Consider the following 25323-nt stretch of genomic DNA (forward strand, 5'->3'; position numbering starts at 1 on the left):
TACCACCCCCACCCCTTGCGCTGGCAGTCTTGACTCGTGTTCTGCCAGCGCACTCCTAAGGCAGTATGGATATATCATACCCTGTCATCAATGCTGGAGGTCTCAAGAATATCGCCAGCCAGATCATCATGGAAATCGAACTCGACAAGCGTGAGAATCGTCCGACGGACAATGTCCCGCCGGATGACATTGGGAAAATCGAGGTCGTCGACGATGCCGAGATGGAGCAGTTCTACGGCTCGTCTACCACTGATGCCTACCGTCTCAAGTCAGAGCTCGTTTCGCAATGCATGGCAGACATTGGGATGGGGCGGTGCGTTATTAAATCCTCGCCCATCAGAATACGATTCTAACCAACCCAGATTCCAGTGGAAACTGTTCACCGTCGCCGGCTTTGGCTGGATCGTCGATAATTTCTGTTCACAGGGGATATCGGCTGTCCAGCCACCAATCCAGCAGGAGTTCAGCGGCATCAAGCAGGTGAGCTACAGCTCGGTGGCGTATTATGTGGGAATGATCATCGGTGCCTCATTCTGGGGCATTTCCTCCGACTTGATCGGCCGCAAGCCTGCCTTCAACTCGACGTTAGCAATCGCGGGCATTTTCCTATGTGCCGCCGCGGGGACGTCGAACTTCATCGCCTTTAGTGCTCTCTGGGCAGTAATAGGAACGGCTGCAGGTGGTAATGTGGTTTGCGACTCGATGATTCTGTGAGTGGGTTGCAAATACTTGACAGAGGACGCAAGGCACTAATCGTGCAGCCTCGAATTCATCCCCGGGAGCCACCAGTACCTCCTGACCGCGCTCAGTGGATGGTGGAATCTCGGACAGCTTGTAGTGTCACTGCTTGCATGGGTATTCCTCGCCAACTTCAGCTGCCCAACGGATGCGACGCCAGACACCTGTTCGCGTGCCGACAATATGGGCTGGCGATATACCCTCATCACCCTCGGCGGGCTTTCCCTTGCCTTCACCTTCGTCCGCATCTTCGTCTTCAAGATGCCTGAAACGCCCCGGTACCTGCTCTCGCAAGGAAATGACCAGGCTGCGGTAGACGCAGTGAACTATGTCGCCCGTCAGAACGGAAAGCCAGAGCCGCTAACGCTGTCGATGTTGCAGGCTATCGACGTTCGGCTGGGTTTCACCCCAAACGCAGAGGAAAGATTGTCGACGAAGGATATCCTCAAAGAGAACATGCAGGAGTTTCGAGGAGAACATTACCAAGCTCTCTTCGCGACACGAAAGCTTTCCCAGCATACGGCATTGATCTGGGCTGTCTGGTTGATCATTGGTATCCCCCTAACTGTTCCCTCCAGACCGAGCACAATATCTTCGAACAACACCCGTAGACTAACAATATGTTAGGCATCGCATACCCGCTGTATTTCAACTTTCTCCCTTCTTATCTTGCCACCAGATTCACGCAAGATTCCTCGCTCGACCTGACCTACCGCAACTACTGCATCCAGTCAGCCGTCGGGGTCGTTGGTCCGTTATCTGCAGCGGTCCTCGTGAATACCTTCCTCGGCCGGCGCTGGATGATGGGCATTTCCTCGATCGTAACTGGTGTCTTTCTCTTCGCGTACGTCGGCGTCAAGACTCCAATGTCGAGTCTCGCGTTTTCGTGTGTCACAGGGTTGTTAGCGAATTTTGGTACGCCAGCCGCCACTCCTCACACCACTGGCCTCCTTTCCTTCAGCTAATCAGTTGTCAGAGTACGCCATAATGTATGCCTTCACGCCGGAGTCCTTTCCTGCTCCTCATCGCGGCACAGCATCAGGGACAGCGGCATCGCTACTTCGATTCGGCGGGCTGGTCGCGAGCTTGATTGCGTCGGAGACGGGGTTCACGACAGCACCTATCTATGCTAGTGCGGCGCTTTGGGTCGGCGTCGGGGTTCTATGCTTTGGATTGCCGTTTGAGACTCATGGGCATGCTGCTATCTAGGAGTCGTGTCAGAGAGTTTGTGCTGATAAGTGGAAAATTGCTTCCGCCCTTGTTTCCAAGATGCTACAGTCAGTAGGCGGAATGCTACTGATGGGAAATGTCCTCTGAGACTTTGTATTAATAATTCTATTTTCATCTGGTCAAAGTTATTGCGTACTGGCTAGGTCCTTGTAACTGGCACATTAAGGCACAATATACATTTGGACCTCACAGTACACCATTGGACAAAAAGTCCTGTTAAACGAGTTGGTAATAGAAAGACAGAGAGAGAAAGGCTCTTATTTAAAAATCCACCCCACCGACTTCTCCAAGACATTCACTTTCTTTCCCTCTGCATCGTCTGGGGCGTAAAACCTCCTCGGCGCATCCAGATCAATGCTCGCGGCATCCACCCACCACGGACCTTGGTACCAGAGCCTCGCACCGAGATACACAACAAGAACAACAATGATGCTCACATAGTTGGCAAAAAAGTCTGTTACGTTGGGGTTCGTATGAAGCGGCCAGACACTCAAGTAAAACTCGGCGATGATGAGCAGGATACACCAGGAGAGTCCCCACCATGAGGCATAGGGATAAGTCCACGTCTTCCAGGGCAGATCAGCTTCAGATCGGCCCTGGTTTTTCCACGCGTACCGCATGCGCAGATGGGATGCGCAGATGGAGCCCCAGCCGAACAGGGTGAAGAGGGAGGTGAGGTTCGACAACCATGAAAAGACGTCTGCGCCGCTTTGGCTGACATTAAGATAGGAAAATCCACCACCGAGGAGGAGCGTGACTACCAGTCCTGCAACCGGACGGCCTTTCCTGTCGGCGCGGCCAAAGATCTGCTCCTCAGTATTTGGCTGATCCTTGCGATGGAAGTGCTGCTTACCTTCGGTGCAAGGCCGAGATGGGATAACCCCATCAACAGACGCGAGCCTCCAAACCCAGAGATGGAGCCTGTGGAGACGACGGAGATGAAGATGACGGCGTTCATCATATGGGCTAAGACCGGTATACCGGCATTCGTGTATGCAATGACAAAGGGCGATGCATTAGTTCCCGAGGCGCCGAACAGGTTAGGGTCCTCTGGGGAAACGGTGATGGTCACGACGACCGCTCCAAGAAGGTAGAACAAAGAAAGACGCAACCAGATTGAGCCAACGGCCCGGGGAACAGACCGACGAGGATTCTGCGTCTCGGCTGCGACCAATGCACTATTCTCGGAGCCGGACATCGCAAAGATGCAGGTTGGCATCACGCTCAGAAAGCCCTTGAAGCCGTTGGTGAATGGCTCTGCATTCCAATAGCGAAAGCCGACTGCTTCATGGTTTGGTGCCCCTCCGGCAGAGACAACTGGCGTTGGATTGAGTTGGCAATGTGCAAAGAACGTCAGGTATGGAGGGTTGCCAACCTATGAGTGAGATGATAACGACAAAGATCCACGAGAATTTAATGGTCGAGGAGACGACTTCTACCTCGCCAAAGAACCTGACGGCCCACGCATTGATGAAGATGATAACCAACCAGAAGATGCTGATCCACGCAGCGGTTGGGACTGCGTCCGTCCAGAAACTCACCACCGTAACACAGCCCTTTGCCGTCAGTTTCTCATCTGATTAAAGTACACGCGACCGTACCTGTAGCTCGTTGGCAATCGTGATGAACGCGCTGAACCAGTAAGCCCAGCCGACGGCGAAGCCAAGCTCTTTGCTGATAAATATACTGCTCCATTGCACGAAGGCAGACGGCAGCGGATACAGAACGGCCATCTCGCCAATAGCATGAGCCACAGACCAGATCATCGTCCCCGCGAGGATGTACCCGATGAAGAGGGCGGCAGGGCCGCCATTGCGCAAGGAAGTACCGCTTCCAAGCCACAGGCCCATGCCAATGGACGAGCCAAGGGCGATCATGGTCAGATGCCGGGTGGACAGGGTGCGGCGGAGGTCTGTTTCCGCTCCATGATCGGTTTCTTGTAGGGTTGGGTGCACCTGTTTATCTGAGGTGTCCTGGCTGGAACTTTCGCCCAGAGGGCTCGGCCTTGCTACTTCCGCCATGGTTTTCCGTTGGGAATGTGAGGAGGACCAGGACGTTGAGCACGAGGCAGGACTTTATATATCATACGGTGTATCATGAATGCGCGCCTTGGCCTGAATGTCGTACACAGGGGGAGGGGAGGGGGCGATACTGGACGGCGCGCGAACTTGATTGGAAGTAAATCCCCGATAAGCAGTCACTTCGAGTCATTGGAACCTGCTGCTATATTTCCTGAGAAACGTAGCGCAGCACTGTGATTACTGGCGTCGTCTGATGCGACGGTGCTACGCGCCATCGATAAGTTAGCGGCTGATATGGAGGACTTTCTGGGCTCGAGCAGAGATAAACCCCCAGGCCGCAGATGAGGCGGTGGGTACCTATACGTATCTCGTGCCTTCGTCCCTCGTGCACAAAGTATCATGGTTTCATTATCTCTCATTGATGGAAGGCAGTGTGGTGGCCTGGACTTTACTCGGCCGTTGGTATGCAGTCAGCATGCTGTACGATGGAACCTCGACGAGCCACAACTTCGAGTCGCCGAAAGTGATGCGATCAAGAAAAAAGCAATTCGCTGTTACTCTCGTCATCGTGTCGCCCTCTCGCGCAATATTCAGGTGTTTAAACAAAAAAGACACCAAAGCGAGCCGACGGTCTGGGTCTGGTAGTTTCTACAACCCGACGCGCGAACGGAATGATCTCAACCCTGCCCTTAATAGGCTGGGAGAGCGGCCTGACAGCTGCGGGTAGACTTCGTGCCAGGTCCAGGGTGCTTACATGTAAGATTAGCATTTAATGCAAGGGAGGGTGTTGTGTAGATCTCAGGCAGGACCCATTCGCAAGAACTCACCCATCTGTAAGCGGCGAACTCAGGTTGGTTTGTGGCGGAGCGATGCAACCCTGGTTGCTTTGATAACGATGATTTGACCACCTGGACCTGCCCAGAACAATCCCTATCTCTCCCGGTAAGTCAGAATGCAGATATATTCTCCCAGTACACACCCTGTCACCGCCACCTTGCCTTGCCCACCACGAGAGTGGCGTCGGAGAGAGCCAGAGAGAAACCCCTAAGCCCCGTTGGTAGCCAGGACAGCCAGGACGGAAACTGCAGATAGTTAACAGTGACAGTAGACAATAAAATTGGATAGTTCCAGGGCGTACAGTGCCCACGACAGCTTAAGGACTGATCTGAAAGCTATCAGTTGTCGAGCACTTTCAACAATATATGCTATGAGCCGGCAGAGGCGAATCAAAAAGCAAGTAAACTATTTTCATTCCGACCGCAATTATTCCAACTCTCAACACCTGCCGTCATGCCATCGCTCATCCCATTCATACTCTCACCAAGTGCGTGTGCTATATGCGTGCTATGCGCTGGCTAGGAGCTGGCTGGGCGCTAGAATTTCGCTGATGTCTAACTATAAGTGTTTGACGGCAGCCTTGTACATCCCCCGGGCAACTGTGCGACCCAGCTCGCGGCTCATTTCTGCCTCTGTCAAGAACGACTTCATGACGGGCTCGCCTTCTATTATCATTATTATACGAAATATCATGTGACCTTCATATGTGCACGATGAGCCCTGGCTTATGCCGGCTTATGCCACATGAACTAAACGGCCTAACATCTGACCCCTGATCTGACTCCTCTACGTATTGTATAAAGAGAAAGACTGGTCAAGAGATATCTATTGTCATCAAGATAGAGAATCAATTGTCATTTGGCACCACTCATTAGTAGGCTAAATTTGAGTTGATAGTTCCCTTCTGCCTTTGCCCATTGAGCGTCCACAACAATCGTCGATGATTGTCCTGTAACCTGCCTGTAAGTAAGGTGGTGGTTAAGAGCAAGGATGACTGATGACAAAGAATTCACCTGACTGCAGCGGCCGATATTCGGCCGCTGCGACCGGTGGGTAAGGCGGTGGGCCCAGCTGAGTCCGGGGTCGGCTGCCCACGGGGTAGAAGTCGCAGAGTTCACTGAGACGCGGTGTTCGTCGAAGCTCTCCGTGGTTCTGCGCCAGAGAATCCGGCGGAAGAAAGTTCTTCTCGGTCATCTAATCTCAGATCGATGAATCGCCGATCGGGAAGGGCCAGCTAGGTTGAAAGGCCAGAAATCATCAGAAGTCGGAGAGACGAGGCAAATCGCGCACGGTTAAATTCCTGGAACAGCACAGTCAGTTTCATCTCCCCGGTATACTGCCAGCAAGGAGAACTCTGGATTCTCTAGCAGAAAACAGCAGGCGGCCCGATCATTAGCCGGCCAGCAGCGAGATTCTCAATTCTCTGCAGGACAAGCCGATGGCCCGGCACCGCAAGAGGCTTTCGCAGCCGATTCGCTGCAGTTCCTGGCCATCCTGGACGGGAGGCTTGCGCCCAGACATTAGCCCAGCCACTGACGATGGTCTCGCTAACGACCAAACCAGATAGCATACCGTGATGAACGAGTCGCATCCGAGGAAGGTGGGAAATGTCAAGGCATAGTCTCTCTTCTTACCTCTCACAAAATCTATTATTGCTTGCGCCCGGGGATTTAGCCGTGCTGACGTTATAGGTACCCGAGCATCCCGGTGGAGGCCCCAACGGGATCGCAGCTGGACAGCTGGAGCTGTCCAGCTGTGAACCCGGGACAAGATATTCTGGAAACGACAATCGTTGCTTGTCTGGTCTCAGTCGATGGCATGATATCGGTTAATTTGACCACGGTAGTACTGCTTAGCCGAGAAACAACCGAGTGGCCTTGTGAATACCACTGACTCCACCATGACGCACCAGGCCTCGCTCTCCGGATTCTGGTTGGACTCGACCCTCTTCCCCATCTCGGGCCTCCGCATTCCCGCATTTCGCGACTACCCGCATCTTTGTAGCGGGTTATTGGCAATTGGCATGGACCAGCGTCGCACCGGCCGCGCCGCCAGGCAGAGGAGGGAAGGGGGAGGGTGGAGGAAGGAGGGTGGAGGGGGTTGTGACTCGAGTATAAAGGACGGCCGGCCGGCCGTCTCGGTGGGTTCCCCAGCTCTTCCCGGTTGAACCGCCGAGTGCAATCTGCTGGTCAGGATGTATCGTATCAACAACATCTACGGTAGGCAGCCCATCCATCCCCGTAAACGTTGAATGGGCGGCTGAGCTGTTCCAGTGCTCGCTGCCTTCGGCACGATAGGCGGCGCTCTCTTCGGTTTCGATGTCTCGTCTATGTCCGCGTTCCTCGCTACTGATCAGTACCTCGAGTTTTTCAATCATCCCAATTCGGATCTCCAGGGAGGAATCACCGCGTCTATGTCGGCGGGCTCATTCGCCGGTGCGATTGCAGCTGGTTTCATCGCTGACCACGTAGGCCGCCGTAAGAGTTTGATGGTGGCCTCTCTCGTCTGGATCATTGGCGCAGTTATCCAATGTTCCGCCCAGAATGTAGCCCATCTCGTGGCCGGCCGAGTCATTAGCGGTCTCTCTGGTGCGTCAGTTTCTCGTGTGAATGTCGTCTAAAACTCTAACCGCAGATTAGTCGGTGTGACTTCTTCCCAAGTATGTGTTTACCTGGCGGAACTGGCCCCAGCCCGTATCCGCGGACGGATTGTGGGAATCCAGCAATGGGCGATCGGTAAGACTGCTAGCCTTCTCCCCTACTTCTCTTCTCGTGTACTCGACTGATGGGTCCAGAATGGGGTATCCTTATAATGTACCTGATCTCGTGGGGCTGCGGCAAAGGCATCGCTGGACCCTCCGCCTTCCGAGTCGCCTGGGGTGTCCAAGCCGTCCCTGGTCTCGTCTTGTTCCTCGCGTTATTTTTCTTCCCCGAGTCTCCGCGGTGGCTGGCCAGTCGTGAACGCTGGGAAGAAGCACTTGATGTTCTTGCCGCCCTCCACGGAAAGGGCAACCGCAACGATCCAGTCGTCCAGGTCGAGTTTGAGGAAGTAAAAGAGGCTGCGCGTCTCGCAGCTGAAGCCAAGGACGTCTCTTTCTTTGCTCTTTTTGGCCCGCGCATCTGGAAGCGAACCCTGTGTGGCGTCAGTTGCCAGGTCTGGCAGCAGTTGCTTGGCGGGAATGTGGCCATGTACTACGTTGTTTGGATCTTCCAGATGGCTGGAATGGTAAGTCGCCCACGCACGCCGACCCGCCTCTGCTGGGGACCGTTCTAACACGACCTAGAGCGGCGACACCTCCCTCTACTCCTCCATCATTCAGTACGTGATCTTCGTCGCCACAACCGGCGTCATCCTCCCCTACATCGATCGCATCGGACGCCGTCTCCTTCTCGTCTCGGGCGCCATTATCTGCATGATCATCCACTACGCCATTGCGGCCGTGATGGCTACACGCGGCAACCCGGTCGATGAAATCAATGGCAACGCCTCGCTCAAGTGGGAAATCACCGGCGCGAGCGGCAAAGCCGTCATCGCCATGTCGTACATCTTCGTCGGCGTCTACGGTCTAACCTGGGCCCCTGCAGCCTGGATCTACGCGTCCGAAGTGTTCCCACTAAAGTACCGAGCCAAGGGTGTCGGATTGAGTGCCGCCGGCAACTGGATCTTCAACTTTGCGCTGGCGTACTTTGTTGCACCTGCGTTCACGAATATCCAGTGGAAGACATACATTATCTTCGGTGTCTTCTGCACGGTCATGACCTTCCATGTTTTCTTCATGTATCCCGAGACAGCGCAGCGAAGTCTTGAAGAGATCGATCTTATGTTCGACACCCATGTGAAACCGTGGCAGACGGCGAAACTTCAGGATCGGTTCGAGGAGGAGGTTGAGAGGCAACGGAAGCAGAGTGTTGCCGAGGCGCATGTCGGCGATGCGAGTCATAAGGAAGAGGTCTAGGTGTCATCGTTTGTGTAAGCGTGGTAGATTGTACATGGTGTCTTCATGGTTTAAGCATATCATGTCGCAGGGACGAACTTATACCTTCCAATCTGTATAGACGCAACGTTTGCCGATGACTCGATGTTCTGCGCTTTGCCCAGCGCGGATGCCATAACGATAGAGCTGAAACATTACACTAATATTATACTAACATTAGTAAGTAATCTATACATGGCCACACTAGTTGCCAAATGCCTTGATAAAAGTTTATACAAGCCTGAACCCCAGCTGCCGCATCTTCATTTCGTCCATCCGATCTCCTAGATTCAGTAGTGCCTTCGGCCTTTCCATATTGTCCGCTATCGCCTGCATCGCCTCATCACGAATCCCCAGGGAACCATGGAGGATGACGACATTGGATCCTGCGCACGCACTTTCTAGTGAATTCGCTACCTCAAGGCCTTCGACCCTACCTCTAACGGTTTGAAGAACATTGTGGCTCTGCTCCTTTGTCGCACAGTCGACCCATGCCCTAATCGTCACCTCGGCTCTTTTTAACTCGTCCAGCAGAACCAGCGCCGTCTCCTGATCTCCCATTGCATCCGTCAAGATCAAAGCAGCCTTCTTCCGGTCTTCACCCTGGTTTAGAGTTTCCAAGAAGTTCCTAACATCTCTCCGGTACTTCATCCCCTCCAGCTTCAGCACCCCCTCCCAGTACGCCTTCACCTCCTCCATCCCCAGCCCCTTAGCAAGATTGACTAAGCACCGCACCTCCCTCCTCATCCACACTCCTGTCCTGACGGCTGCGATGTCCAGCCCTCCCAGTATCCATCCCACATTTCCCGGACTCGCCTCTACCTTGCCACATATCATGTGCACAGAGTTCAACGCCATCATCTGCTGCACAATTACTGCCTTGGCGCTAATGGTTCCTAGTTCAGCCGAGTACGCGTCCATGGTCACAATGCGGTCTTCAGGCACAAATGAGGCGTACAACCTCTTCAGAGCAGTTATCGCTGGTGTCGAGGCCGTAGAGGAGAAGATGTGGCCAATTATCACGCTCGATGGGGTAATCATTGACGCTATTAGAGAGCCTGGGAATGGGACGGCCAGAACGGGGTTTGCCAGAACAGTGTGGGTAGCCTTGGGCGAAGATATTGCTTGTAACTAGAGTATTTCTGGTCAGTCACCTAACCGAAGCATTGGGGGCAGGATTGATAGGGAGAGGGCGACAGACTCGATTCTTGATATACGCTGTAGCACCGTAGGGCGCTGTACTTCGTTGCACGATAATTTTATGCCCTCTCGAGGCGAGGGCAATCGTGTAGAGGGCGGAATCTAGGTAGGAGTGTGACGAAGACTCGTCCTAACTTCTCGTCAGCAACAGAGGAAAAGACTTGAGCCGTAAGATAGGGGAAGGTACAGACAGATGCGCCAGCACTGGGATCCATCTCCAGACACAGGAAGACCAGCTGCGCCGGGACGAGCGCAGCATGAATATCGGCCGAGAAGGTTAGATTAGATAGTTTCTTGCGGCGCTCTACATGAGCTGCTGTCTCCTTTCCCGTCAACCTCTGTTGGTCTTGATCCTGACCATGATCTATATTAGCGTGCTTCCCGTCCTCCTTCTCGTCCTCAGACCTAGTCGCGTGGAGAGCCCCGTCATCAAAGAACATATTTTCCAGCCCTGGCTCAGAGAAGGGCAGCGTATCGGATTTCCATAGTCTGATCAATTCTTCATCGGTATCAGCGACACAGAACTCGACCTCTGGATTGTGCGATGCGAGAATGATGCCCGTTATGACACCCTCTTTTCCCGCACCAATGATGCAGACCTGACGCACATTCTCAATCTGAGATATCGTACTCAGGCCCTCGGATCGGAATTCGACTTCTGTTTTTTGGTCCCCACTAACTGCTTCCGAGTAGGTATGCCCCTTTACAACAACTCGGTCGCGGTCGGGTTGTCTGGTTTTGGAGACCAAGGCTCTGTATTGGCGGATACGGTTCGAGAATAGGAGGGTGATGCAGGTGCCGGCTAGGGCGAAAAGGATAGGAAAGAAGAATATCATTGTAAATCTGCATGGGGATACAATCTGATTCTGGAGGAGCTGGTTTTGGATCGCTTCACTGCGGACTTGGGTGTAAAGTAGTCGAGGCAAGTAGCGGTCAAGTGGGGTTGTTTGTGATGAACTGGCAATTTTCCGATTGGAGTTGTGCTAGCTAGCGACGTGGTATACTCATAACCACATATTTAGAGACCGTTCAGCAAGGTGTTTGGCTATTTTTGGCCTCGAGGTTCTATTGGGCCATCTTGTTGCGGATGGGGATTGCGGCTTGGGTCTTGAGTGTTGAAGTTGATTCCCCAAGGCATACATTGACTTATTTCAAATTCTATACGCTTGGCTTCTGATTCTTGCCGTAATATGGTTGGTCCGTAAAAAAAAAAATAATGGTCATTATATCTGTTTTTCTGTCCTGAGGTGCGTGACCGGACCAAGGAGCGACCCTCCAACCATACCTCGCAGGTCCGCCACATTGGCTAGCCCATTGCTGGTCGTACTGCTTTGTACCCACATATCCCTATACAGCGACGTTGCCCCAGACTGGAATGATCCAGTTCCTGAAGAATGCATTGCAATGCAACATCGTGCATTGAGTTCCCTGGTTGGAATGCCGGGTGCCCTGATTTGTGAAGAATGATTCAATATATGATCATCATCTGCGGAACATCCCCTTCCACCTTGCACAAGATCCCTGCAAAGCCATCAGAACAGTTGTCAGTGAGTTGCTGCAAGCCAGTGCTTAATTTTGATTGGCAGAGAGGGGTCACTATGGGCTGGATTCTGGGAGAGAAGTTCGACACAGTCTATCCACACAAAGGATCAATCGAGGCCCTCTGGGAGACGAAATGGAAGGCAGCGGTATGCTCGCCGGACAAACAAAACGGAAGACCATCCTAATTTGAGCAGTGCGAGATATCAGTCTATCCTTTCCATGATGGAAAGTTGGAGGATTTTGAGCCGATTTTCAAGAAGCTCATTGCTGTATGTACCTATCCGTCCCTTTGCTACCTGCCAGTCTAACGCTGTAGGAAAACATCAACGATGCGTACTCCGACGCGTATACCGAAATATTCCTACCTTTTGCCGAGCTGCTCGAACAGCGAGCGGCCGCAGCGCTGCGCAAGGGTGATGGGGCTACCGCATCGGGCCTACTCCTCCGCGCAGCAGTCGTATACAGGATCGCGCGGTTCCCGTACGTAGGTCCCGCGACAACGGGCCTCAAGAGAACGGCATTCGAGCGGCAGAAGATTGCATACCTCAGGGCAGCATCGTTGTGGAAACCGCAGCTGCAGGAAACGGTCATCGGGCACACCCATCGTAAGGGAAAGGACGGGACACATATCCCAATCTACCTTTGCGTTCCAGAGGACAGTTCGAAGCCCGTCCCCTGCGTTCTCATTATGACAGGCCTAGATGGCTATCGGCCGGATAATACCAAGCGCATTCATGAAATCGTCAGCCGTGGGTGGGCAGTTGTGATCTGCGAGATTCCCGGAACGGCAGACTCCCCAGCTGATCCGAGTGACCCCTCTGCTACGGATCGCTTGTTGGACAGCGTGTTCCTGTATATGAGACAACGGACTGACATCGACATGTCGAGGATCGCACTTTGGGGACTGAGCGCAGGTGGTTTCTACGCTATACGAGCCGCGCATACGCACAGAAACCGTCTTGCGGGTTGTATTGCCCACGGTCCAGGCGCACATTACTTCCTAAGTGAAGAGTGGCTTAACAGAGTTGAGGACCACGAGTATCCGTTTCCGTGAGTCCGGCTGCTTTTAGCTCATTAGGTGATATTTGCTCACTCGAACCAGAATTATACGCGCCTGGGCGAAGAAATACGGCTACGATGACCCTGCCGACTTCTGCAAGAACGCTCAGCAAAAGTTCTCCCTTCTCGAGACTGGGGTTCTTGACCGGCCATGCACTCGGCTATTGTTGTTGAACGTGAGCATTTTCCCAATTCTCGGCATGCCAGCTCATTGAAGTTTCTAGGGTATCGACGATGGCGTAGTTCCGATCGAGGACTGCCTCCTGCTGTTCAACCATGGCAGTCCTAAAGAGGGAAGGTCAGCAGATCACCCGGTATCCTAACTAGTCTATATACTGATGTTTCAGGTTCTATCCCGGTCTCCCCCATATGGGATACCCTCAAAGCCTGGATGTAGCCTACAAATGGCTGGAGGACTTGCTGCAAACTGGCTCTTCAAGTCAATGATCTGATCATATTCTCATAAGCACGTTCTCTTTAAGATTACATACTCCAATCCGCTTACTAGTCGTTAAAATCACATTCTGTACATACTTATTACTATCCACGTTTAGATACCAGAATCATCCTGATGGTAGACGGATTCCGCATGGTACTTCTCCCATTTTTTACAGTCACTCTCAATCTCGCCAATAACCGGCTCAATCAAGGGCCCAATCTCCGACTCACGCTCGACAAACTGGAGGGCGAGGCTTTGGCTTGCGTGCCAGGCAATATGGCAGTGCATCAACCAGGATCTGTGACATTAGTCTTCGGTGTTCTTTGAAGTGGATGAGAACCTACCCCGGGTTATCGCTTTCGAATGCAATGACAAGAAACCCGTTCCCTGCCATCGTGGCCGTATCCCTTCGGGGCGGGTTATCACGGTTCAGCTTGACGAGAGGTGTATAAAGCCCCCGCCCCTGCGCAAGGATGAAAAAGTCATGACCATGTAGATGGAAAGGGTGATAGGCGTTGACGAGTCCAACATCTTGAATGACCCAGTACGTCCACTAGCTAGTTCAGCACCACGCGCTGGAGATGTAGATAGGGAACATACTTGATCCCTATTTGGCACCTCGTAGATATTGTATTCCGTTGGAAAGACAGACTCGTTATTATAGATGAGTTTATTCGTCGGAGTTCCCCAGTCGATCGTCAGGGCTTTTGTATTGAGCGTCCAGTGAAAGTACAGCTCTGGCAGGTCATAGTACCAACCCACGTTAAGGTTCTCCTGGCCGGCAGCCTTTCCCACTGTCCGTTTCACATACGGAACGAGCTTATCATAGGGCTCATCGCCGCAGGAATTGCGGATGGACGACCACTGCGAGCTTGTAGGGTCGGAGATTTCAGCGCCTGCGTACCGGAGTATACCACGTATATCAGGATCCTTGATATCCAGCCCGTTACAGGCTGTTTGGTAAATCACGCGAGTCCAGTAGTTCCCTATTTTCTGGTTCGCCTCGAAGACCACATCGTACCGTTGTCCCGAGGTGAGGATTACCGCATCGGTCTCGTACGGTTCGATAGGGACGAGGTCCGCCGATATGACGGTCAGTTTATGCCCGTCGATAGAGAACTTCATCCACCCGTCTACAGAACTGTCGATTAGTCGAAGGCGATACTTCTTCCCCTTCTCGACAATCATCTCAGAGCGCCTCCCGCCTCCGCCGAAAACATTACTCCCATTAAAGAGTCCCGTTGGCGGAACGGCGTTGGCTCTGACGGGAACCCCCCCATAGCGGGTTGATTCCTCCCAGAGTATGAATGCAGACTTATGGTACCAGTCGCTTATAAACACGGAACCAAGGTCAACGTCATAGTCTGCACTCGCTGGGCCATGGATAACGAGGGGTCCAAAGAGACCCTCTGCGAGTTGGAGACTGAAGTGGCTGTGATACCAGGTTGTCCCGTACTGCGTTGCGCGGAACCGGTAGGTGTATGTTTGGCCTGGAGAGATGGGGCATTGGGTCACGCCTGGGACACCTGTATTATTTTTATTTTTCTATTAGCCTGCTCAGGTAGGAAGATAAGGGTGGGAGGAAGGGTACCGTCATATTGATTCGTTCCGCGTTGCCAGATACCGTGCCAGTGAATCGCTGTTCTACAAAGTCTCAGCATCAGGCGCGGAGCGACAGTCTAGGTCAAAACTAACCCATTATGCTCGAGCCCATTCGTAACGTGAATAACGAGCTCATCGCCCCAGTTGGCTTCAATCAAGGGACCCGGCAGAGTCCCATTGAAGACAAGGACTTGTCGCTCGTACCCGTCTGGTGCAAGGGTTGTATTCTCCGCGACGAGCCAGTACTGCAGTTCTTGACTTAGCTCATCTGAGCAACCATATATGTCTTTTCGATTGATTGGTGGTTGGACGGTTAGTGATAGAATACCTCTCTGGTGACGCCCGTATCAGGCGTGATGGCGTGGTAATCAGTTGAGATGTTATACTGGCCCCAGCATTCTCGCGCGAGAGAACTGTGTTCACAGAACGCTGATTGCTCCTGTCCAAGTGAACGCACCGTAAACGACAGAATAAGCAAGCAGTATACAGAGATCCATCCCCAAAGTTGCGCCATCGTTGTAAGCAGCACATGAGTGCTCCGTGAGTACGGGAATGTATCCAGGACGTCGATCCCGGGAACCGCATTTATTATCTATTCAATGACACGCTGATTCTATCTGTAGGTCCACAGATCTCAGATGAATCAGGAGTACAGCAGTTCTGCTGCCTACCCCTCATATAGCTGACTCGGGTATTCTGACACGGGCATTCTGGTGCTGCATATTTAATGAGCGCGGCAGGGGAAATGTCACCCGTGCTTGCTAATATCGTCTCGACAAGCACATGAAGACCTGATGAATTCAGGTACCCATGTCAGGGGCCTCGGTGCTCCGCATCTGTGGTTTCCCATGAGCCAGTCTGATTCATCTTCCATGACTAGTTTGATTCCTGGACGCCATCATATTATGTTAACCAAGCCCAGGTGTCGACAAAGTCTAATAAAACTATCGACCATGTGGTTGGATCGTGACTTTTCCGTTGAATATCCAGGTCGATGGATGCTGCGCACTGCGTATAATCTATCTTATTCATTCTTTTTTTTCTTTACGCTCCCAGAAGCTCTACAGTAGATAAAAGAGCCGTCGAGACAGGGACATTCAACGGAACTATGTGGTCACTACGCAATGCAATTGGGCAAAACCCTAACCCTCACCAATCGACTCTCTACTGGTAAACACATACTTTCACCTGAAGGCTACTGTGACTGATTCACATCAGTATCTTACATAATCTTAACGCCGTGCAATCGCCGCGACCATAGGTCTATCCTCATATCGGGCTTAGTTCATGGCGAAAGATCTTCTCTAAGAGAATAACAAGCGCTTATTCACCCCATCTCCACAGCTGCGAGTGTCAGCATCTAAAGCATCCTCGTGCAATGCCCAACTACTCGGAGAATTCTCCTATATCTCCCCACAGACGGCCATGTCGTCAGCTGCCTCCTCCAATACACTAGCATGCTATGAGGTTGAAATTCTAGATGAGTGAAAGGGCGCAGTAGATCCAAAGAAGAGGCGAGCGCTGCAGAATCGCCTGAATCAGCGAGCTCACAGTACTCCTCCTCCTCCTCCTCCTCCTCTTCAAGGTCAAGCTAACCACCATAGGACGTCGAAAGAAGGCTTCACAAGTTAGAACAGAAACCTCACAAATGCTGCAATACGCACTAAAGAGGCATCAGCCGCAGGCTTCGCCGTAAACTCAGCGAGCCAGGGCGCTGTGGTCAAGCACACCTTACAGGGCCAAGATCAAGGTCGAACTCACAAACAAATCCAGACCTTCTTCCCCGTCCTCGACAGATTATCTATTCTCGGCCCACAGGCCGAAAAATCAAAGTACATCCTCCGCCATCTGGAGTCCCTTTTCTACGCGGAATACGCCGCCGACTCGCTCCGAACAGACCTGCTTCTTGGCTTGACACGCGTCAACTCTTTGCGCGCGCTACATACCAACATCGAAGTGCTGGGCTACTCTGCAGCCGAGATACATGACGAGGCGCTGTCGCAGTTTGGGACCGCTGGGCCAGTAAAGCCCTCGTTACGTCGGACAGGCATTGCCCTTTTACCCGCGTCTCTGCAACCGACCGCAGTCCAGTTAACGGTCCCGCATCACCCCCGGCTTGACCTGCCGGTGTTCCCACAGATGCGTGGTAATCTTATCCTCGCCGAAGCTGGGGTCGGTGAGGGACGTGGCTATGATGATGTCCTGCTGTATCGGATTATGTGCGGGTATGGGACGCTATTCTGTCGGCGGACCGAAGGGCCGAGAATCGCGAAACGGGGAGCATTATCTGGGAAGATCCGTGGGGTGCTGACGGGTGGGAGGTTACAGAGACGTTCTTAAGACGCTAGAACTGGGTTGTTGTGGGGTGTACGAAGTTATTTAGGGCTACGAACCGGTGGAGGGCGGTTAGGAGGAGAGGCCTTTGTTTCGATTTGATGCATAGTACGGCTTTTCTGAAAGGGTGCTGTATTGGCTTCTGGAGGTGCTTTTATTGGACTCAAATGCTCTGAATAGGTTAGAGCGCGCAAGCTTGCTTATATACTGTCCCATTCACGGATGCCACCTAGTCACACAGTATACCTATGTATTACTGTAGCCGCTCAAGCAACAGTTTCAACCTGCTCCAGCTCAATTCCCATCCGCTCAACCTTGCGGTCAACGTTCGTCTGCATTGCATGCTGCCCAGGCGTGACGGTCCGCCCACCTTTGGACGAAAACACCCCGCCCGTGAACCCGCCCTTGCTGAAGAGCAGCGGGATATCCTCCAATTCCAAGCCTTTCGTTTCCGGATAGAAGAAGTATACCATGGGGATAAACGCCGCGTTGAGCACGGCAAAGATGACGAATGTACGCCAGCCAATGTTTTCTATTCCGTCAGCTCTGGTTATTCTGGAAGGAGAGGGTTGAAGCACATACGGAACGCAAGCGGCGTGATTTTCACGACCGCAAAGACGGCCATCCAGTTCCAAGCCGATGCAATAGCCTGCATCCGTGTCCTTGTGCGGGTCGTTGATATCTCACTCGGATAGAACCAGGGGACGGGTAGCCACCCAATGCCATAAAAGATTTGGAAGATGAAGATAAACGCGGTGGCGCCATATGCGGCATTCGTGCTCCCCAGCGAAAGCAGAATAGACACCATGACAAAACAGAAGCAGAGTCCAACAGAGCACACTATCAGCAACGTTCGTCGGCCGAACCGGTCCATTAGCAGGACTGGGATCGCCGAGCCGACGAGGTATGTACATTGGATCGCACCGCCGAGGATCATGGAGAGGTTCCGCCCCATGTTCATTGTCGTCTGGAACATGACAGGGCCGTAGTAATTGATCATATTCGAGCCAGTGAACTGCTGCCCCAGCTCAACGCTGATAATGACGAGCAGCCGCCGAAGATTTTGCTCCTCCCCCCACGCGAAGAGCTCTTTGAATTTAAACGGCCCGCCCTTTTGCTCTTCTTCCAGGCCGACCTGGATATCGAGGACTGTCCGGACCACTTGTGGGTCGTTCACGTCCCGGTCGGTGATAGCGGCGACTACTTCGCGGGCATCTTCGTGGCGGTCGTGCTGGACCAGCCAGCGCGGCGTCTCAGGGAGACCGATAACTTGCAGAACAAGGAAAATGGCGAAGACGGCCTGGAATGCAAGTGGGAAGCGCCATTGTAACGAGGATTCCGTGAAGCTTGGTCCGTAATCCATCCTGTGAGCTGTCAGCTTCAGTGAAATATAGCCCATTCCTGAGCCCTGAGCCCGTACCAGTATGCGATCACGACCCCGAGGATTGTCACCGTTCCTTGTAGAGTCAGGAGGGCTCCACGGTATGCAGCCGGTGCGCATTCAGACTGGTACACTGGAGCCGTTGACGAGTTCATGCCGTTCCCGACGCCGGTCACAATGCGTCCTACGAGTTCAACTTATTAGACATCCGTCGAAAGGGGCAAGCCTAGGGTCCCGGGAGACTTTGAAGCTTATGGACTGTACGAACCGACGATCAACTGTGCCACTGTGTCCGAGCTTGCCAGAATCACTGTCCCAATGACCATGATTCCTCCACCAGCTATCAACATGGTCCGTCGTCCCAGTCGTTCTCCAACGAAATACGAGACTATCGAACCGAGGACGCACCCGATATCGTACAACGCGGTGATATTTCCTTGCATGTTTGCGTCTGGGTTATCAAAGTCGCGTCCTATAAAAGATAAAGTCAGCTACTAAAGATAAAAGAAAGAAAAATTCATAGGACATAGACATACCGAACCGGTTGTCCGCGCCGACCAGCCCACTCATGACGCCCTGATCGAAGCCTAGCAACAGGAATGCCTGGCAGGACGCCAGGGCGATGGCAACAACCAGCACCCTGCCTCGAAAATCGTGCTTCCATAAATGCATTATGCCCTTTTACTCTAGAATTCAGCAAGCCCGGCAACGGCGGGAAGCGAAACCGACCTGGGGGTAGGGGGTCATTAATCCCCATACTCGCGTTGCATTCGCCCGAGTCCGACCCCGGGCAAACCCCACATGCTCACACCATCAAATGAATCAGAGTATATATTTTGTCGAACGCCGATCCTGTGGCCTTGGAGAGCTTGCTGGCTGGGGTCGGGGTCCTTTATTCCGACCCCGAGCTGGACCTGATGCGGGGATCCCGCGTGGGGAACAATTCGGCTCGTATCAGGCGAGTTCGCACCGAATCACTGTCAGGATTACTTTTCGGCATTGCCAAACAAGAGCCGGTACTCTTCCGCGTGGCTGAAGCTAAGCTTTGGCGTGGCTCGATGCTATGCTTATTTTAAGGCCTTTATGTTGGCGGGCTGTAACCCTTCGATTCCTTCCGGCTTTGGTGCTCGGTTACCTCAAACGGGACCATTGTTAATGACATTTAATAACATTTAATATTTATCTGGTTCCCTGGATGGGGCATAGACTCTTGACTCTGGAGCGGTCATTCTAGTGGAGGTACGGTCTCATTCCCGGCTCGCAGACTCTGAGATGGACGTCTGCTAACTCTAGTGTGCTAAGAGTGCAGTAGAACAGAGGTCGTCTGGAATAATGCAATATTGATATTGGAATTGCCAATCCAAGAAAAAGAAAGAAAAAGAAAAAAGTTATAAGCACTGGATTTCATGGAAAAAAAAGTCATTCCTCTTATGTTCTGATAAATTTTTCTGATTGATTTCCCCGTTGTCTGAACTATATATAATATCATACTTCAACAGCTTGTCAGGCTACACTTTCTATCCTGATCCGCACGTCAACATAATCTAAGACCTAAGGCGGAAAAGAGAGTGATATAAAATATATTAGACCTGTTTGGACATTTGTTCAAGTCTTTCATACATTGACTGGGTTGACTGCTGACTCTATATGGACGGCATTAATAGAAGCAATGGCATGGCTTCGGAGATGATACGACAGCATTTAGGCTATCTCAAACTTCTTTATTGATTTAGTCCGTGGTAGGCGAGATACGGTGCTTCCAGTACAAGTCGTTAGGCTGATTATAACCTATGTCGCGCCTTCCTACAGTCGTGGACTAGCTAGGTACACTCGCCCAGATCAATGTTGCCTTGCAACCAGCAATTTAGCAAGTACCTCCTCTCCAGCAGCATCATTAATACGTATTGTTATTATTATCGTTTCGCAATCCTAAAATGCCGTTCACCATCTGTTCCCTTCTACCGTCCGATTACGTCGAGGCTTTCACGGTAGCCGACCTAGCGTTCGCCTCATTAAATACCCTGCTCTACAATACATACCCTCTGTCGCCAGAGTCAACTGAGAAACTCACAGCAGCGCGGCTACGGGACATCGAGGCAATGCCGAGGGCGAACATGTTCAAAGCTGTTGACACGGAGACGGGAAAAATAATCGGGGTCGCGCGGTGGGTTGTCGCGAAGGAAGAGGAGATCGTCGACCAGAGTATTGAAGACACCGTCAGCAACGACATTATGCACCGTACAGTCCCCGAAACGAACGAAGCATCGACTCGGGGGTTTTATACCATGGCGGCGCGCGGTAAGTGGGCAATACTGGGTATTGAGGATGAGCGGGCTGAGGTTGTGAGGTTGAAGCGGCGCGTCGAGCTCGATGCGCTCTTCACGCATCCTGGATATCAGGGAAACGGCGTCGGGAGTGCTCTGCTGCAGTGGGGTCTTAATGAAGCGGACCGCTTGGGCTTGATAACATACCTTGAGGCAACGGAGGAGGGGAGGCCACTGTATGAGCGGTTCGGGTTTGAGGCTATCAAGGTAGTGGAGTTTGATGCCGGTGCATTTGGAGGTGTAGGGAAGCACCAGTATACCGTAAGTGAAGTGGTACAATCCACTCATGGAATCGCTAATATGGATAGTTTATGCTTCGCCAGCCAAAGGGGTTTCGCTAGTAGTACATACTTTATCCGGTATAACGAGCAAGCATGGTGGGAGGGCGGGATCGGCTGCTATTGTGATTTTGACCGGCCCTATGCATTATGATCCTTGTTCGTTTCTTTGGGCTCTCCTGCGCTCGGGATTCTGCATCCTACAAGGAAAGTAAGACTGAATTCTTTGTTCTCAAGTCAGCGTTTGCGGAAACATTCAAGTACAGTTCCACTAGTTGTCCCAGGTTTAAACATAGATTGAGGAACCATGAATGGGGTTTGCAGTACCCTCGCGAGCACTAGGGCTTGATGTTCTTGGTATTTCACTGCTCATGACTCCACAAAACCGCGTAGATGACATTGACTCTAGCCAATAAATGATCTTCAAAGGCCTTTTGGCATGGCTTGGCCATTGCCGGCAGGCTAAATATTTTGTCTTCCCCAGACACAGTGTAACTAGGCACATTATACGTCGGACGCCCCGTTGGGCCACGCCACTGCAGCCCCAGCCTCTGATCGGCGCTGCAACTGTTCACCCCGCTTCAAGAGGCAAAGTCTGCATGATTCCGACGATCACTAGGTCTGGGGCACTGGGGCTTGACATCTGAATCGATTGGTTTCGGGACAATAGCCGCCGCATGGGTTTGACATGCATGTCATCCAGGTCTCTGAAGTTACCGAAAGGCGATTCTGCATTTCCTCTCCACCGGATTCCCCGCGTCCTGCAAGATGCGGTGATCTTCTGAATGGCTATGGAGCACCAAAATAGGATGATCTTTGCCATATTGTCTTGGGTTGGGTAAAATCTTATCCACGGTACTTTAAGTGGCGCGTCACTGAAATAGCAAGATTTCAGATATATATAATTACTCGTCCTCCATCTGCTCTGCAGATGAAAAGTCATTACATCCCAGAAATGCAGCTATAACACTTATGACATAGATCATCTTCGTTGCCAAAGGTTGAACTACTTATGAAAAGACTTTATCATCTGAGTAAAACTCGAGTGACACAAGGATAGGTCCGTGTCGTGAACATGGCAAGCAGCAAGACTGTAATCTACTTGAGCGAGTAATCAGTCTATGTCTGGGACTGTTTCGTGTACGACGGCACCGTCTAGAATGCCTGCTAGGGTTTAGCGATAGACAAGGGACCATCTGCACTAAGTGCCTTTCGCGGCCGTCGTTGAATGGCCAGAATACGATTCTCGAACAGTTCGGGCAACGACTATTATCTACTGGGGTCTATGTACAACCCTCAGATCGACCCGATTTTGTACCAGCACCAAGTGGACAAAGATCAAGCGCACGTACTCTGTCCTACAATCTTGTTTCCTCAGCAGATTCTTCGCATACGCAAACAAGCACAATTATAATAATATTATCGTCGATCTCGATCTTCTGTTTCCTCAACGCCTCGATACCTTACCGCCTCGATTGTGATATGGACCAATCTCTGACGTCGTGAGCACCCAGTGAGCACACAGTGGGCGGAACGGGCTAAGCCCTAACAAGTCACTGAGCTCTGAAACAACCCAACCACAACATCTTACTAAGTCCTCTCAAGAATGAGGTTTCACCTCATCGATTCTCAGTCTCGGTCGTTGAGATTCCCGTTCCGAGAATTTCGATCGGCGGCTAAAGAATGGGTCGCCGGTCGGTCCCAATTCCGGGGCCCAATTCCCAATACAATCGCTGGGTCGGAGATGAAAATTGTGGGAATGGGATAATGATGTGGATTGTGGAATTGGTGCCAGGTGTCCGCGATGATCTTACCTGACCTGATTCTGAATGCCTTGCACATGCTTCACCTTACTCGGTCGACAAGTGCGCGTACATATCCCCTGTCGATCTCAGTGTTGGATCATCATTCAGCACTAGGCAGTGAGCACTCGAGGAGAACTCCTCTCTTGACTTCGATACGAAGATAGTCAAGTGATGAGTCTTCAATACATATGAAGGATCTACTCCGTAGGGTGTGTGGTTTACCTAATATTTCAAGGACGTCAGTGCTCTTGCCCTATAGGAAATGAGGATTAGGATATATCTCGGGCCCTCTTCGGGATCTGGGCGGCCGGAATGGAATATGCTTTGGGTTAGAATCGTGTATCTTATATTGAGGCCTCCATCTGCATCTCCATTTTCACCTAACTCTCTATCTATTCTGCATTCTTTCCGAGCCGTGCATATCTAGCGCTTAAACGGGCTCAATGTCGGATGCGATGTAGAGTACCATATTCCGACCTCAGTGATAAGTGGCGGAGATGCGGTCAGGCGGCCGTCATCTTCTTCAGATTCTCCATGTAAATTTCTGACTTTCGGTGATATCCATCTGTGAAATCCTTCAGATAATAAGTTCGGAGTACTACAGTGGAAGAAAACTTCAAACCCGTTCAGTAATGAGGTTCACTGGCCATTTGATATATCGGCTGCTCCGTACGCTGGTCCACTTTGATGCAGCGGCAGCCGTCCGTACATATCCACCATCCATCTACGGAGTACCCACCGTCCATCTTACAGAGAATGTCTTACAGAGAATGGTCCTGAGTCGAGCTCTCGGGCACGGATTCTGCCTAAATTCCAGCTCTTGTATATCCCTATATCTAATGCGTGTGCTGCATCGATCAGCAATCGGGCGGATCACGTGCCACGTGATTGACAGGTCACAAGTCGAGCTTGAAGATGATCCCACGCCTGACAGGAACAGGTTCCAAGTTGCCTTAAGTTTGCCTCGACAAGGAACATCGCATCGAGTCATTGACTGCGCCGTTCGCGTAGCAATTCCGGAACCCGTTAGGTACTACGAATGTAGCATTATTAAGATGAAAGAAAAAACTACGACTGTGTGATGTCATGGCCACTCGCTTAGTTAAATGAGCCCCACCAGACCGAGTTGGGATTGGCCGCTCTTGGCGCCAGTGCCGGGACACCTGCCGTTTCCGGAGAGTGCATTGCGACGGTTTCAAGATTGGGGACAAAGACTGGCGTGAAAGTGAAGGATCCGTGGGTAGGATTATGAGGGACGACTACTAAGAGTTGGCCAAGATTCTTGTTCGGACGTCGAACCAACCTAGGACGCGGACTGAGCGCGGTCATTGGATGCGGGGTGAACCCCAGGAAACCCAGAGACCAGGGCGCTCAGCAGCAGGGGCAGCCAGGACAGGACTCGACCGTCGAGGCTTTGTCCACGGTCATGTGCAGCGCCATGTGCGCCACAGTGCCGCTGAGGGTACATGCGAAAGGGTAGGTTAAATAGACGGTACAGCGATTAGTAATCGGCGCCCCACCGGAAGCACTCATCGAGTCAGCCTCAGGCCCCCAGCACGCTCCGCCGAAAGCGGTAACCCTCGGCTAACCTACTTGATGGCCTGATCTGGTGCACACTTGGCCCCCGAACCGGGCTCAACATCCGACAAACAGCCGGGGACGTAGACGGGTCACGGCGGGGGATAAGATTTCAGGCGCCCGCGCCATCGCGGATTAGGCGGTTCGTTTTTTCCCCATTAAAATCACTGATTGGGACAGAGAATACGTAGAAAAGCGAAATAAATGCGAAATAAATGCAACTAAAAGCAATCCAACCACACGTAAGTGCCTGACAGGTTATGGGGCTCTCGGGGGCTCTCCATTGTTGTACTGCTAAGTCTCCGTCGGGAAGAGCCGGCGTTGTAACACTGCCATACGGGGTATTCTGTACAGAGGCGTCGTCGGACTGCGAGCGCGAACCCGATCCTTCTCGGGGGCAACACTGTCCAGCGTGACGGCATTGATCGGCGGCGCAAAGACGCCTCTCTGGCCGTAGTGGTTGCCGCGAAGCAGCACGAAGGATTGTAGCGACAAGTAAGTGGTGGACGTTGACGCAGGTCAAGAGACTTGGCTGTTGAGACGCAACCGCTGAGGAAAAAGTGTGCGATGCTTATGTGGAGAGCACGGGGGGATGATACGGGGGAACGGATCTGATTCGCTTGGCCGTCGTCAGCGGCGCCGGCAACGGAAATGTCGTCGACGGTGCGTGTGTGTGCGTGTGAGCCAGAGGACGACGGAGCAGTGTCGGGGTACGGAGTAGAGTAGCAATGGTGGCTTCGGGGGAGTTGCCACTAGCGAGCGCCTCTTGGCGCTAGACCATGGTGGGTTAGCCAAGTCGCCAGAGTTGCCCCTTGCGGGCTGTGGGGCCCGACACTGTCTTTACTCGCGGGGGCAGCTAAGATTGGCTGCAATGGGGGGCCCCCGGGGTCGCGGTCTTTGTTTGCTCTGTTATATAAGGCTGTCGATTACTCCCCTCGAGGGTCCATTCTTTTTCCTTTTCTACTTGTGCATTTCTCTTCGT

The 25323-nt window shown here is 52.2% G+C and overlaps 9 protein-coding genes across 9 annotated transcripts, besides 3 other annotated features; 4 read left to right on the plus strand and 5 right to left on the minus strand.

The window, feature by feature from the left end:
• Window positions 1–18285: part of a sequence feature (contig 1.170 861..216503(-1)) that runs on past the window's edge.
• ANIA_11196 (MFS transporter) lies at window positions 66–1947 on the plus strand (the record flags this gene model as incomplete). Its single annotated transcript, XM_677352.2, has 5 exons — window positions 66–313; window positions 363–710; window positions 762–1291; window positions 1366–1653; window positions 1700–1947. The coding sequence occupies 5 exons, from the start codon at window positions 66–68 to the stop codon at window positions 1945–1947; spliced, it is 1662 nt and encodes a 553-aa protein (XP_682444.2).
• On the minus strand, window positions 2226–3989 carry ANIA_09174 (putative amino acid transporter; the record flags this gene model as incomplete). Its single annotated transcript, XM_677351.1, has 3 exons — window positions 2226–2813; window positions 2942–3343; window positions 3570–3989. 3 exons carry the CDS (start codon window positions 3987–3989, stop codon window positions 2226–2228), a joined length of 1410 nt encoding a protein of 469 aa, XP_682443.1.
• Window positions 7012–8781, plus strand: ANIA_09173 (uncharacterized protein; the record flags this gene model as incomplete). The annotated part of the gene is made up of 5 exons (XM_677350.2): window positions 7012–7045; window positions 7100–7414; window positions 7466–7561; window positions 7621–8051; window positions 8146–8781. The coding sequence occupies exons 1-5, from the start codon at window positions 7021–7023 to the stop codon at window positions 8779–8781; spliced, it is 1503 nt and encodes a 500-aa protein (XP_682442.1). The 5' UTR covers window positions 7012–7020.
• Window positions 9031–10835, minus strand: ugd2 (putative UDP-glucose dehydrogenase Ugd1; the record flags this gene model as incomplete). Its single annotated transcript, XM_050612394.1, has 3 exons — window positions 9031–9930; window positions 10001–10129; window positions 10191–10835. The coding sequence occupies 3 exons, from the start codon at window positions 10833–10835 to the stop codon at window positions 9031–9033; spliced, it is 1674 nt and encodes a 557-aa protein (XP_050468321.1).
• ayg1 (heptaketide hydrolyase ayg1) lies at window positions 11598–12907 on the plus strand (the record flags this gene model as incomplete). Its single annotated transcript, XM_050612395.1, has 3 exons — window positions 11598–11687; window positions 11736–11810; window positions 11858–12907. The coding sequence occupies 3 exons, from the start codon at window positions 11598–11600 to the stop codon at window positions 12593–12595; spliced, it is 903 nt and encodes a 300-aa protein (XP_050468322.1). The 3' UTR covers window positions 12596–12907.
• ANIA_09170 (laccase lccB) lies at window positions 13151–15155 on the minus strand (the record flags this gene model as incomplete). The annotated part of the gene is made up of 6 exons (XM_677347.1): window positions 13151–13337; window positions 13384–13592; window positions 13640–14565; window positions 14631–14683; window positions 14735–14886; window positions 14970–15155. 6 exons carry the CDS (start codon window positions 15153–15155, stop codon window positions 13151–13153), a joined length of 1713 nt encoding a protein of 570 aa, XP_682439.1.
• ANIA_09169 (sugar porter family MFS transporter) lies at window positions 17242–19028 on the minus strand (the record flags this gene model as incomplete). Its single annotated transcript, XM_677346.1, has 5 exons — window positions 17242–17507; window positions 17558–18339; window positions 18396–18540; window positions 18625–18828; window positions 18893–19028. 5 exons carry the CDS (start codon window positions 19026–19028, stop codon window positions 17242–17244), a joined length of 1533 nt encoding a protein of 510 aa, XP_682438.1.
• Window positions 18286–24736: a sequence feature (contig 1.206 474..6924(-1)).
• On the minus strand, window positions 18608–19028 carry ANIA_09494 (uncharacterized protein; the record flags this gene model as incomplete). The annotated part of the gene is made up of 2 exons (XM_050612396.1): window positions 18608–18828; window positions 18893–19028. The coding sequence occupies 2 exons, from the start codon at window positions 19026–19028 to the stop codon at window positions 18608–18610; spliced, it is 357 nt and encodes a 118-aa protein (XP_050468323.1).
• Window positions 20291–21300, plus strand: ANIA_09493 (protein ngn12; the record flags this gene model as incomplete). Its single annotated transcript, XM_863782.1, has 2 exons — window positions 20291–20941; window positions 21283–21300. The coding sequence occupies 2 exons, from the start codon at window positions 20291–20293 to the stop codon at window positions 21298–21300; spliced, it is 669 nt and encodes a 222-aa protein (XP_868875.1).
• Window positions 24737–25323: part of a sequence feature (contig 1.169 1..351151(-1)) that runs on past the window's edge.

Source organism: Aspergillus nidulans, chromosome VI (genome assembly GCF_000011425.1).
Source record: "Aspergillus nidulans FGSC A4 chromosome VI".
NCBI classification, from domain to species: Eukaryota; Fungi; Ascomycota; class Eurotiomycetes; order Eurotiales; family Aspergillaceae; genus Aspergillus; species Aspergillus nidulans.